The sequence below is a fragment of the Adiantum capillus-veneris genome, chromosome 12 (assembly GCF_014529385.1).
Source record: "Adiantum capillus-veneris isolate H3 chromosome 12, ASM1452938v2, whole genome shotgun sequence".
Lineage (NCBI taxonomy): Eukaryota > Viridiplantae > Streptophyta > Polypodiopsida > Polypodiales > Pteridaceae > Adiantum > Adiantum capillus-veneris.
In genome coordinates, this window is record NC_140942.1 from 121,251,905 (window position 1) to 121,265,190 (window position 13,286).

At 39.9% G+C, this 13,286-nt stretch overlaps 1 protein-coding gene across 1 annotated transcript; it reads right to left on the bottom strand.

Annotated features, from left to right (window-relative positions):
• Window positions 1-4,337: 4,337 nt before the first annotated feature.
• On the bottom strand, window positions 4,338-4,679 carry LOC147446437 (uncharacterized). Its single transcript, XM_086524707.1, has one exon. It carries the CDS (start codon window positions 4,677-4,679, stop codon window positions 4,338-4,340), a length of 342 nt encoding a protein of 113 aa, XP_086380833.1.
• Window positions 4,680-13,286: the final 8,607 nt, after the last annotated feature.

Here is a 13,286-nt window from a genome sequence, read left to right on the forward strand (position 1 = left end):
ATAGACTAAGCTACCACAAGAATGTTTCATAAACGCATACAATTTAAAACTTATGAACATTTAAAAGAAATCCTAGAGTCAAAACAAGACAAAATTCTTTATAAAACATGTTTATCCATACCTAGTTCTTACCTTTGGCATGAGACATTGTAAGGATTTATAAGGTTTACATTATCCCTTAACTATATGATTTACGTCCACCTTGCTGTTGAATGACTCTTGGATGACTACCAGTGACAATCATCATCGTTTGGCACGCCTTGGTGGATACACATATCTTCGTCAGTGATACTACAATTGTACTACACCAAGTTGATCTACCTACCAGAGTAATGGCACGCTTACATGACTGTCCAGACACGAGGCAACAATACAACTATGCAGCCACTAGCATGAATGTAGATGAGAGTCAAACCTAACCTACAAACCCTACTCAACCATTTGTCCAATAGAAACTAGGTTCTTTGTAATGTTGAGTACATGTAGTACATCAACCAAGTGCTTCACTTTATTATCTGTCACATAGACAATGACACATTTCTTGTATGCATAATGGGATGTGCAGTATCATCCCCAGTTTCTACATAACAAGGACTTTGTTAAGTCCGCATTTCCTTGAACCATTCACCATGACTGGTCATGTGATTTGATGCACGAGAATCCACATACCAGACATTATCATTGGATTTTGTCGCATTTACAGACATAGTATTCAGCATGTGTTGCACCACAAATAGCCTCTTGGGATCGGTGGTCTCTTTTTGGTGAAGAAGAATGGAAGGCTGGTTGCACAAGGAAAGAAAGTGGGTAGAATGTTTATTATGGATGTAAATGTGTCCAAGGTGAATGTTGCCATGTTTGCACGAGGTGCATGTGTTGTTCCAAATATAGAGATTTGACACAAACGTATTGGTCATGTAAATTTGCAGAGGCTGAAAATGATGCAAACTAAAGAGATGGTTACAGATTTACCTACGTTTAGAGTTGCTAAAATACAAAAAGTATGTGAAGTTTGTCAATTTGGAAAGCAGGCAAAAGCATCCTTTGCTCATGATAAGCATGTAGGCATGAATGCATTGGATTTAGTGTATAGAGATGTATGGGATCTGACAAAGACTGCATCTATGGGTGGATATAGATACTGTGTGAGTTTCATTGATGACCACACGAGGAAGGTATGGGTCTACTTCATGAAGCAAAAAAGTGAGGTGTTTATGCATTCTTAGAAGTTCAAAGTTATGGTTGAAAACTAGATTGGGAAACATGTAAAGTTCTTGCAGTCAGATGGAGGGGGCGAACACTTATCCATTGAATTCAACGGTTCTTTGAAAAAATATGGAATTCAAAGGCAGTCTTCATGCAGGTATACTCTGCAAGAAAATGGTTTTCCTAAGCAAAAGAAGAGGCACATTGCAAAAGTGGCTAGAGCTTTGATGAATGAGAAGAACATGCCTCATTGTTATTGGGCTAAGGCTGTTGCTACAGGTGTTTACATTATGAATATGATGCCTACTGCTATAGTACATGATATGACACATGAAGAAGAGTTTAGTGGTGGAAAATTGAATGTATCAAATTTTACAGTGTTCGGATGTATTGCTTATGTGCATATTCCAAATGAGCTAAGAAGTAAGCTTGACCCAAAAGAAAAAAAAAGTGTGTTCATTCGCTATTCTCTTGAGCAGAAAGGGTACAAGTGCTACAATCATGTCACGAGTAAAGTGAGGGTGATCAAGGATTGTTAGGGGCTCACAGCCCTAACAATATTTTAGTACAGGTACACAATAAAACTACATATTACACTACACTACTGCATAAGAGAATATTGAAGAACACCATGAATAGAGAAAAGAGGGTACTGTATTACTCAATGTTCATCAACACACAAGCGCTTACAAGCAGTACCGAGAATAGTACGACTGCATAAAAGAAAAGACTATAACTGTCGAATTACAAGACAGTCCCAAGAACTTAACTGATTTCCTAAAACTAATCCCCTTTAATCATCAACCATTGTATTGAAAACACCCTTAAGGTTCAAAGGTTCCAACCTTAGTTACAACCAAAAGTAAGTAGACTAACACTAATGTATCAAGGCAGTAACACTTGGCACATCTAGTGGGCAATGTTTGCAAAACATTGTAAGAACCCCCCAAGACCTTGACATAAATACATGACAACCAAAATGAAGTCTTGCTTAAAGTTACTACTCCTGTGAACACTTGTTTCTTCAGTTTGTGCCATTCCTCCTAATTGTGCATTCACATCATCACTAGCTTCCACTAATGTAACCTCAATAATTGGATCTTCTGACATTACTTCAACAATTTTCATCAATGGGTTTTCAAGTTGCTACTGATCACCTGTGTCATCATTGTGTGTAACTCCAACTCAAACTGCACCCTGTACTTCATCCTGAACTACATGCTAGACTGTATTTTGAACTTCAACTTCAATTGTAGTCTGAACTGAATCACCTGTTGCAGTATCCATTTGCACATCCATCTTTACCTGCTGCTGCAACTATGCATACTGCTCCTTTAACTTAGTGTACTGTCTCTCCAAGATTAGAACTTCCTCCTTTGTCTCCTCCTCTGCAAAATCTTGATAAGGTTTACTCACACCATCATACATTTTGATCTTGATCTGTTCCCACACCCCTTTTATATATTCCATGACTTCATTTTTCATTTTGTCTATATCCCCTGACCTAACATACCAACCATCTACATCTAGCTCTTCATCAGACATGTCTCTAATCTTTTCTTCAACTTTCTTGCAAGCTGCAACCCTGCTTAACAACACCCTATTGCTACTTTCCAATGTAGCATTGATAGTAGACATTTCAATTAATTGTGATTGCTTATCTGAAACCACTCCTCCTTCCACTGAGAAATTTTGACTGAAGTCTTTTTCCTGAAGGATACCACCTGTTTATAAGAGTTCAACTCTTGTTGCATGAGTTCCTAACTTTCAGTCAATTCCTGAGCTTTCTTGTTCAAAAGTTCTATCTCAGTCTGTGCCATTTTATCCTCTAAAGCTCCTTCTTTAATCTCTTTCAGTTTAGTATGCAGACCATTATTCTCTCTGCTCAAGAAGTTAAGGTCTAGAGATTGCTGCTCAACATATTCTTTAACCATCTTTAGTGCAGTTTGCACTTCATCCAATGACACGATAGAAAACTGAGCCTTAGAAATTGTAGGCCTTACCAGAATTGGATCCCCAAACTTTGTTACAAGCTCCTCCCTTGCCAATTTGTCCTTTAATTTTCTGATCTTGAAACCTGTTTTAGCAGTTGAAGACTTAACAGGTTTTTCAGTCAAATGCAGTGCAGTGTCAGTAAATAAGTCTCCAAACTCTTCATCCATTTTATCCTTCATTGCATCCAAAGACTCCTATTGTGAATAATCTGCAGATAAAAGATCTTAAACATCTGTAGTCATTTGCAAAGACCTATGATCAAATTGCAGTTTCTGTCTTTTCTCCCTTCTCATTGTATGTCTTGCATCTTCAGTCATCCGTGATGGAATTTGAGACAATCTCCTCTGTAGAATACTTTTGTTATTGACATACTGAAAGATAATAGCTAGATAAGGCCCAACTTTAGTAACACTGTCCTTCCTTCTCTGCTTTGTGTAAGTCTCAAACTTGATTCTGTCAAATAAGATATTGGCCCATCCCATTTGTCTACCACTCTCATCTGCCAACAAAATGCCATAGTTTTCCCAACTGATGTATTCTGATTTCACCAGCAAAAAGACTCTCTCTATAAACCACCTAACCTACTGTAATTTGACTAAATTCTTCATGCCTGTCAATTCATAATCATGCCTTTCCCCTTGAGACTGACCAAAGGCCTTGGTCATATCCTTTTCAATTGCCTTACTGACTTCATTATCATGTGCAGTAGAAAGATCAAACACCTTGGCAACTAAGTCTTTAGTCAAGTACTCTTGTTTGAAAATGTGTCCATCATTCATCTGCAGGTGCTTCATGTAGACTGAGTGATTTCTCCAACTTGTCCAAGGCAATCCTAAAAATCAAGCAAACCAATCCTGCTTCATCGTTAATAGGATATCCCCCTTGATTCCCGACAATTTGTCCAAAAAATGGTTCAAGTCGAAATCCATTAATTGGATTCTCAATTATTTTACCTTCTTGATCAGACAGTATGAAAGTATTTGGTCCCATTGGCCTAACTATTTGAAATGGCCCCACATACCTGGGTTTGAGTTTGCCTGGCCTCAATCCCAATTTGTTGTTATAGACCAACACCCAATTACCTGAAGAAAAAATTTGAACTTGATATTTCTGCTAATCCAAGCTTGTATTCTTTGTTAAATAATATCTGCAACATACTGGCTATGGATTCTTTCCTCTTCCAACCTCAATAAAGCCTCCTTCCTATAATTGACTGACTCTTTAGGGGATAATTTTTCTTGAACTGCAACCCTGAGGCTTGACACTATAAATTCAATGGGCACCACTGCTTCTAACCCATACACCAGCTTAAATGGTGTCATTCTAGTAGTCACTTTATATGCTGTTCTGAAAGCCCACAGTGCTGAGTCCAATTTCTCATCATAGTCTGTCATGTTTTGATTAACCAGCTTCTTGATAATCATGACCAAAATCTTATTGGTACTTTCTGCTTGTCCATTGGCTTGAGGATAGTACATTGTTGACTTCTTATGTAATATCATATGCAGTTAAGTCAATTTATTGATCATCTTGTTGATAAAATGTCCTCCCTGATCAAAAACTAGCTCAATGGGACAGCCAAACCTGGTCATGATGTTTCTGTACAAAAATTTGGCTAGACTTTTTGCTTTATTATCTCTTAAAGCCACTGCTTCTACCCACTTTGTACAATAGTCAGTTGCAACCAATATATATCTGTTCTGTGTAAATCTTGCAGGTGGTTTGATTGGACCAACAAAATCCAATATCCACTTTTGGAATTGTTCCAAAGGCAAAATAGGTTGCAATGGCATTCTATCCACATTCAATGGCTTGCCCTCTCTTTGGCACAACAAATAGTTCTTACTGAACTTCTGAGCATCTTTAATTACTGTTGGCCACCAAAGTCCTGCTTGGAATATTTTTCTTGTAGTTACCTCTCCTGAAAAATGTTCTCTGCATTACCTGCATGAGCCTCTGCCAGTACTGCTTTCTGCTAAAACTGAGGAACACATCTCCTAATCACCTGATCAATTTCTCTCTTCTATAATAGTCCTGCAATAACCGTAAATTGTTTACTCCTCAATGCCATTATCTTCTTGTGATCTTTGGTCATTGTTTCAGGTAACACCCCTTCAATCAAAAAATGAAACATGTCATCATACCAATCCCCTGATTGGTCAGTCACCTGAACTAAAAACAATTCTACATCAGGTAATTGATTAGGTACTCCTGAAGAATCAATCTCACCTTTTTCCAATCTACTAAGATAGTCAGCCAAGACATGAAGTCTACCAGGAGTATGTATTACCACATATTCAAGTTCGTGCAAAAGCAGTATCCATCTGGCTAATCTTCCTGACAGATGTGGTTTGTTCAACAAATAAATAAGGGCCTGATGATCAACATGGAAGATTACCCTATTGGCTAAAAGATAATATCTAAATTTTTGCAATGCAAGATCATTCCCTAACATTCTCTCTCAATCACTGTGTAATTCTTCTCTGTAGGTGTCAATACTCTACTTGCATAGTAATTGGTATAAACCAACCTCTTTTGGTTTCTTGCATTAATCCTGCACCCACTGTCACATGAGATGCATCCACAAAAATACAGAATGGTAGTTTCAAATCAGGAACAATTAAAATTGGTGCTACAATCAACATCTTCTTCAGAATCCTGAATACTCTACCCTGCTCTTCTCCTCATACAAATGTTACCATATACATGTGGTAGTGATGTGTGTAAACACATTAGGACCGCCGGGGCATTTTTTCCCTCTTTAGGAGGTTTTTTCCCCCGAGCATTGTATATACGGCCATCACTCTAGGGCTATCTATCTTTCCATTGCACACTAAGTAACACACTCTCTATTGTGTGCCTTGAGCTTCCTTCATCTTCTCCAAGCTGTGTGCGTTTCTCTGTAACCCTAATTCCAACAATTGGTATCAGAGCACGTTACGTCCTCCCAGGCTTAGTCGCCAGCTGCTCCAACACATGCCTGCTCACTTTCTCCGATTACAGTGAGATTTGGCAAGCATTTGTAGGTCGACCAATATTTAGGGATAGCTCGTAGAGCTTGGTCTGCTCAGATTTTTGATTCGGGCTCATTTCGGCCTTCGTTTCCACTACAGGCAAGTTTACACAGGCAATTTTGTCATTTTGTGTAGAATTTCTGTCAGTGCCATTTTTTGCATAACAGGTGCCTTAGAGTCTTCTACGGTTTGTGCTATATAGCACGTGTTGTTCCTGCTCCGTTTCTCCTATTTTTGGGCAGTTTTCACATCAGGTGCAACATTTACCATGGCTGACAACAACAACACAAATGTGTTCAAGATGTTTGTTGCTGAGGATAGGTTGGATGGGGACAATTACCCTAAGTGGGCTTATATGATGCAACACGTTCTCGTGTCAAAGGGCGTCTGGAATATTGTGCAAGGCATTGATGTACGTCCTGGTTTTAGAGGATGTAGGCGATGTTGAGGATGTTGTAGGTCTTGCTGCAAGGATTACTGCTATTAGAGTTGTTTTGCCTATGGCAGAACAAGCTCGTTGGGATGTAAAGGATGCGCAGGCTCATGCATTGATTGCATTGTCTGTGAAGTGCACCATTGTTCCTCACATCCGTTCAACAAAATCTACAAAACAGGCTTGGGATATTTTGGTTGGTCCTTATGCAAGTCGCAATGAGGCTAAAATCGCTTTGGTGCGTAAAGAGCTGGAGTCGAAGATTATGCATGAGGAAGATGATATGGACACTTTCCTTGCTAGTGTCAAGGATATCAATGAGCAACTTATTTCTGCAAGTGAAGTCATTTCAGACAATTCCCTTGCGCAGACTGTTCTTGATGCCTTACCAGATTCCTACCAGACTTTTGCTAGTACTTGGATACTGATGACCCAAGGAAATCCTGAAATTGACAAGTTTGATGCATTATGCACATTGCTATTGCAAGAGTCACTTTCCAAAAAAAATAGGACTAGACAGCGTGCAATTGAACAGGCTTTTATTGCTTCTCAAAGAAAGGGTGGTAACAACAATGCAGCCACTTCTTATGGTTCTGCTGTGAGTGGCAAAACTTCTGTTCCTAATGCTTCTGCTGGCCGCATTTCGTCTGGCAATTCTGGTGATAAGGGCAAAAAGAAGATGTGTTGCCATTATTGTAAAGCTAATGATCACTTGATCAAACAGTATCCTAAGTTGAAGGCCAAAGAGGCTACGAAGAAAGAGGGTGGTTCCACTACAAATGTAGCCATTGTTGAGTCTTCTGTGAAAGGAGACTATGATGCTGATGTCGATGCAGAATGGATTTTAGCACATAGTGCACTTACAATCCTGCTGTCCATGATGCATGCTTGTCAGTTGCTGTAAATTCACATGTGTGGTATTTTGACAGTGGTGCGACAAAGCACATTATCTCACATCGTGAATTGTTCACCTCTCTCGAGTCTGTCCCTCATGGGAATTTTGTCACTTGTGCCAACAGTGCCTCTTATCCAGTTCAGGGAGTTGGAAAGATTGTGCTTATTGCTGCTAATGGTAGTTCTTTCACACTTGTTGATGCACTTTATGTACCTGGGATCAAGAAGAATCTTTTGTCTGTATCGGCACTTGCTAGACTTGGACTTGTAGTCAAATTTGTGCATAACAGATGTACAATTCATGATCTCAGTTTTGGTGATGCAATCGTTGCATTTGGGCTTTTGTGTCGTGGGCTGTATAAGCTCAAATTGTATGACAAGTGTGGACAAAATTTTGTGAATGCAGTTATAGATTCAAGGGCTATTTTAGATGCAAAACTTTGGCATGCACGTTTTGGTCATCTGAATTTTGCCAGTTTGCTACGTTTGCAAAAATCTGATATGGTTGCTTCTTTGCCGCCTCTTGAAGCAAATGTCAAACATGTTTGTGAAGGCTGTATTTTGGGTAAGACGCAGCATTCTAAGTTTCCAAAGGATGGTTCAATTCGGGCCACATACAGGTTGCAACTTGTGCATAGTGATGTTTGTGGGCCCATGCAAAATCCGTCCTTGGGCAATTACCTTTACTTCGTGACTTTCATTGATGATTACTCCAGGCATGCATGGGTATTTCCACTTAAAGCGAAGTCCAAAGTTTGTATGTGCTTCAAACAATTTCTGGCTATGGCTGAAAATGTCTCGAAATGTACTATGGGCACCCTCCGTTCCGATTGAGGGGGGGAGTATATGTCTTATGAATTTAACGCATTTTTGGCTAGTCGTGGGATAAAACACCAATGTACAGTGCCTTATACACCTCAGCAAAATGGTGTTGCTAAGAGGAAAAACAGGTCACTTACGGAAATGGCACGATGTATGGTCAAAAGTCAAGCTTTGTCGCATTCTTTTTGGCTTGAGGCCATCATGTCTGCCACTTATGTACTAAACAGGTGTCCTACGAAAGCTTTGCAATCTATTACTCCATATGAAGCATGGCATGATAGAAATCCTTCTATTGAGCACATGCGTGTTTTTGGCTATTTGGCATATGCTTTGGTGCCACAAACACATCACAGAAAATTGGATGATAAGGCTGTCAAATGTATTTTTGTTGGTTATAGTGCTGAAAGCAAAGGTTACAGATTGTATCATCCGCAAACAAAACGTATTCTGAATTCACGAGATGTAGTGTTTGTGGAAGATCTGTTCAGCCCTTGTTGTCATGTACTAGAGACAGTAATGTAAGCTCACAGGACATTTATGACACCTTGTTGCCTCTTTTCAATGGTGGAAATATGAATGTAAGTTCCAATGAGGCAAATGTACAGCCTATGGGGGTTTCTGAAAATGTTACAGATCAGACTATTACTGATGCAGATGTACATGATGTACTTGATGAGGAAAGGGATGAAAATGAGTAGGCGAGAGGTCTGCCAAAATGGCTGGTGAACACTTTGTGTGACAGTAAATTGGATGCACCTTTGTCTAGTCGTACTCGTTCAGGCTCTTGCCATGCATCTTATGCATTAGATTGTTATGCTTTGACTGTGTCTAGCTTACATGATGTTGAGGAGCCTCTGTCTTTTGATGAAGCACATAATTTAGAAAATTGGATGGCTGCCATGCAATTAGAATATGATGCACTTATACAAAATGACACATGGACTTTATGTGATTTGCCTCCTGGAAAAAAGGCCATTGGTACGAAGTGGGTTTACAAGTTGAAACGCAAGCCGGATGGTGAGATCGATCGCCATAAGGCTCGACTTGTTGCAAAGGGTTATGCACAACAAAAAGGCATAGATTATGAAGCAACTTTTTCTCCCACTTGTCGTATGACTACTGTGTGTTTTCTATGTGCATTGGAAGCTCATTTTGGTTGGGATGTACATCAATCAGACATTGTTACTACTTTCTTGAATGGTGACATATTTGAGGAAGTTTATGTAACGCAGTCTCGCGGTTTTGTCATAAAAGGACAAGAGGACAAAGTGTGTAGATGTAAGAAGGCTTTGTATGGGTTGAAGCAATCTCCTCATGCTTGGTATGAGAAAGCTGACACTCATTTGGTCAAACGAGGCTTTCGTAACAGTCCAACAGAAAGCACATTGTATGTAAAGCGTGAGGGTGATGTACTTCTCATTGTGGTTCTTTATGTCGATGATTTGCTGATCATTGGACCAAATGAGAGACATATTGCTAAATTTAAGGCTGATTTGAATGCTACTTTCAAGATGAAAGATTTGGGGCTATTGCATCATTACTTGGGCATACAGTTTAAGCAGTGTGACGGTGGTATTGCCTTGTGTCAGCAAAGTTACATAGAGACCTTGCTATGTAAGTTTGGACTTGAGGATTGCAAACCTATTGCCACTCCCATGGAAACAGGTTTGAAGTTGAGTCGACATGATGCTGGCGATCCTGTTGATGTCACTCTTTACCAAACTGCTGTTGGCTGTCTCGTTTATGTATGCAACACGAGGCCAGATATTCAATTTGCAATCTCACAGGTCAGCAGATTTATGCATAGCCCACGTCTAAGCATTGGCATGCTGTCAAGAGGATTTTCCGCTACCTTAGTGGCACTTTACATCTTGGCTTGTTTTATCCCAAGGGGGGATCATTGCCGCCAGACTTACATGCTTTTTCGGACTCAGATTGGGCTGGTTGTTTTGACACGCGAGTGTCCACAAGTGGTTTTGGTTTCATGCTTGGCAGTTCATGTATATCATGGTTGAGCAAGAAGCAACCTACTATGGCCGCTTTGAGTTGTGAGGTTGAGTACAGGGTAGTCTTCACAGCTACGGTTGAGTGTGTATGGCTCAGACGCCTTATGGATGATTTGGGTGTTGGACAGGACACTGCCAACAATATCTACACTGACAGTCAGAGCGCATTGGCAGTTGCGAGGAACCCAGTTTTTCATGCTCGCACAAAGCACATTGAGATGCATTACCACTATGTCAGGGAGAGGCTCTCAGCAGGAGAGATCAGCTTGGCTTATGTGCCAACACAGGACAACCTTGCAGATCTTTTCACAAAGGCATTGTCTTGTGAGAAGCTTGAAGCTTTCCGCAAAGCTTTGGCCTTACTCCCCTTTGTGGATTGATCATGTCCTCAGGGCATGGCACTTCCCTTTACTCATGTTACTCATGTGCCAGCTCTCGTTCATCGCATCACTCCAGGGGGGATTTGTTACCATATACATGTGGTAGTGATGTGTGTGAACACACTATGACCACCGGGGTATTTTTTCCCTCTTTAGGAGGTTTTTTTCTCCCGAGCATTGTATATACGCCCATCACTCTAGGGCTATCTATCTTTCTATTGCACACTAAGTAACACACTCTCTATTGTGTAACTCCCCACTCAGTGACAAAAGATGTTTTCTCCCTATCCTCAAGTTCCATTAAGATATGGTTGTATCCACTAAAACCATCCAAGAAACTATAAATCTCATGTCCAGCTACTGCATCCAATAGTGTATCACAAAAAGGTAATGGAAATGGATTAGTTACTGTAGCAGCATTCAGTTTCCTATAATCTACACACACCCTGATCTTTCCATTATTCTTGGGAACAACAACAGTTGGTGACAACCAAGTGACCTTATCCAATGGGTAAATGAAACCCACAGCCAACAGTTTATCAATCTCCTCTTTAACCTGTTTAGCATAGTTAGGATTCATACTGTATATTTGTCATACAACTGGAATTGCATCTGCTTTCAAGTTAATTTTGTGTTGACAAAAGCTAGCATCTACTCCCTTCATATCTGTATATTTCCATGCAAAAACATCTTTGAATTCTAGCAACAACTCCTTCAGTTTCTCCTTGAACTCCTCATCCAGTTCAGGTGACACCTTGACTGTTTGTGGTTCCTCTTGAGTGTTCAGGTTTAGTTCCTTCAGTTCATCCTGAGTAACCCTAGTAGTTCTTTCCATCTGATGTTAAAAAGCTCTTTCTGCCTGCTTTATTGCTCCAATAGCTTCTAATTCTTCTTTGTTTCCAATCTGCAAATTTTTTAACAACTCATTACCCAATTTGTTAGTTGACTTCTTACCCTAAGCAATCAATGCTTCCTAATTCAAAGACTTCAACCCATCATCTTGATTCTGCAAAACATACTTGGTTGCCATTTTTTGCAAATCCACTTTAAATATAGGTACCACTGATGATTTGATTCTCAAAAGTTCTTCTTCTACATCCTCTCCAATTCTTCTACAATATTCAGTCCCTCTACATGATGTAGTGCCATGAAACCTGGTGGTATTACCTTTCTGGCATCCATTTGCATTTTGAATTTCTTCTTTCCTCTTTTGATCACAATGGAGTCTGCACCCCATAATTGTTTTACTCTTGCTTCTCTTAACCATGGTCTTCCCAACATTATTGGATAAGAACCAACAGATTCTTCCAACCTGAGTACTACAAATTTGGCTACAAACTATAGTCTCCCAAATGAGATCTCCAAGTTCCTCAAAATTCCCAAAGGTTGGACCGGCCTTTGGTCTACATTTTCACCTAAAAAGGAGTTCGATCCCACTTCAAGAGATTCAAACGTTTGCAAGTTGACTTCGAGAGGATATTAAATCCTGACTCCCCATCCAAGAGTACACCAAGGAAAACCACTCTTCCAATGGAAGCCCCAACTAATGGTACATTGTAATCAACATCCAAAGGTTGAACTTCACAAGCTTCACCACAAATAGTTTCCTCAGTATACATTCCTGTTTCTTGATTCTTTCCTACTACTTTCTTAGTAAGTCTCTTTAGCAATTGTTGTGAAAATATGGGTACCAGCCTCAACCTTTGCTTTACTATGATGGCTAATGGAGCTGATAACAAAGCTTCATAAAATTCATCACCACCAACCTGTTCTTGCAGTACAGTTGGATTGTGGTTTGAAGTTCTTCTTCCCTGGTCATCCAATGATCTTATAACAAAATTCGAATCCTCAAGTGGTACATCCCCTCTCTCAGAGTCTTGCACTTCCTTGAGTGCCCCTGTCCTTACTACTTTTTTATCTTTCCAGTTCAAACTGTTTGGGTTGTCCACTTCTTCCAAGATGGATTTTCCAACCTTAGCCTTTTCCCTAGTGATCACCATGGCATCAGAGTTCTGGAATATCCTAAATTAGGATACAAGCCGTGCAATCACAATTATAATGCCTAGGTGTTTCCTGAGTCAGGTTGCTCTCCTGCACCTACTAATCAGTTTGTTGTTCCTTTTTGGAAAACTCTACTTTTTTCTCAATCCATTCTTCTTTAGTCCATGCTTCTTCAGTCCATTCTTCCAAAAGCACTAGATTAGCCTGACCTGGAGGTCTTTACTACTGTTGTGGTGGATTATTATTATTGTTGTACCTGATAATAGGGATTCCCCTATCATTTTGATGTTTGTGGGACGGGTGTCAAACTTCACTCCTATCTTATTGCAGATTTAGTGAGAACCACTGGGACGAAGCTGACTCGACTAGTGCATAGAGGCTACAAGAGGTTGTCAATCTCTCAGAAAACAACAAACAACTCACATCTAACTCAAGCTACACTCAAGTGGCTAAAATCACCAAAAGCCATTCACTCATCGGCAAACAAATCACATCCGTTACAGCATCAAATGACATCCAAACGTAATGAAACTTC

What these genes read in the sequence shown, in the direction of transcription:
- LOC147446437 (XM_086524707.1), bottom strand. Translation starts at nt 4,679, where the DNA reads ATGTACTATCCTCAAGCCAATGGACAAGCAGAAAGTACCAATAAGATT.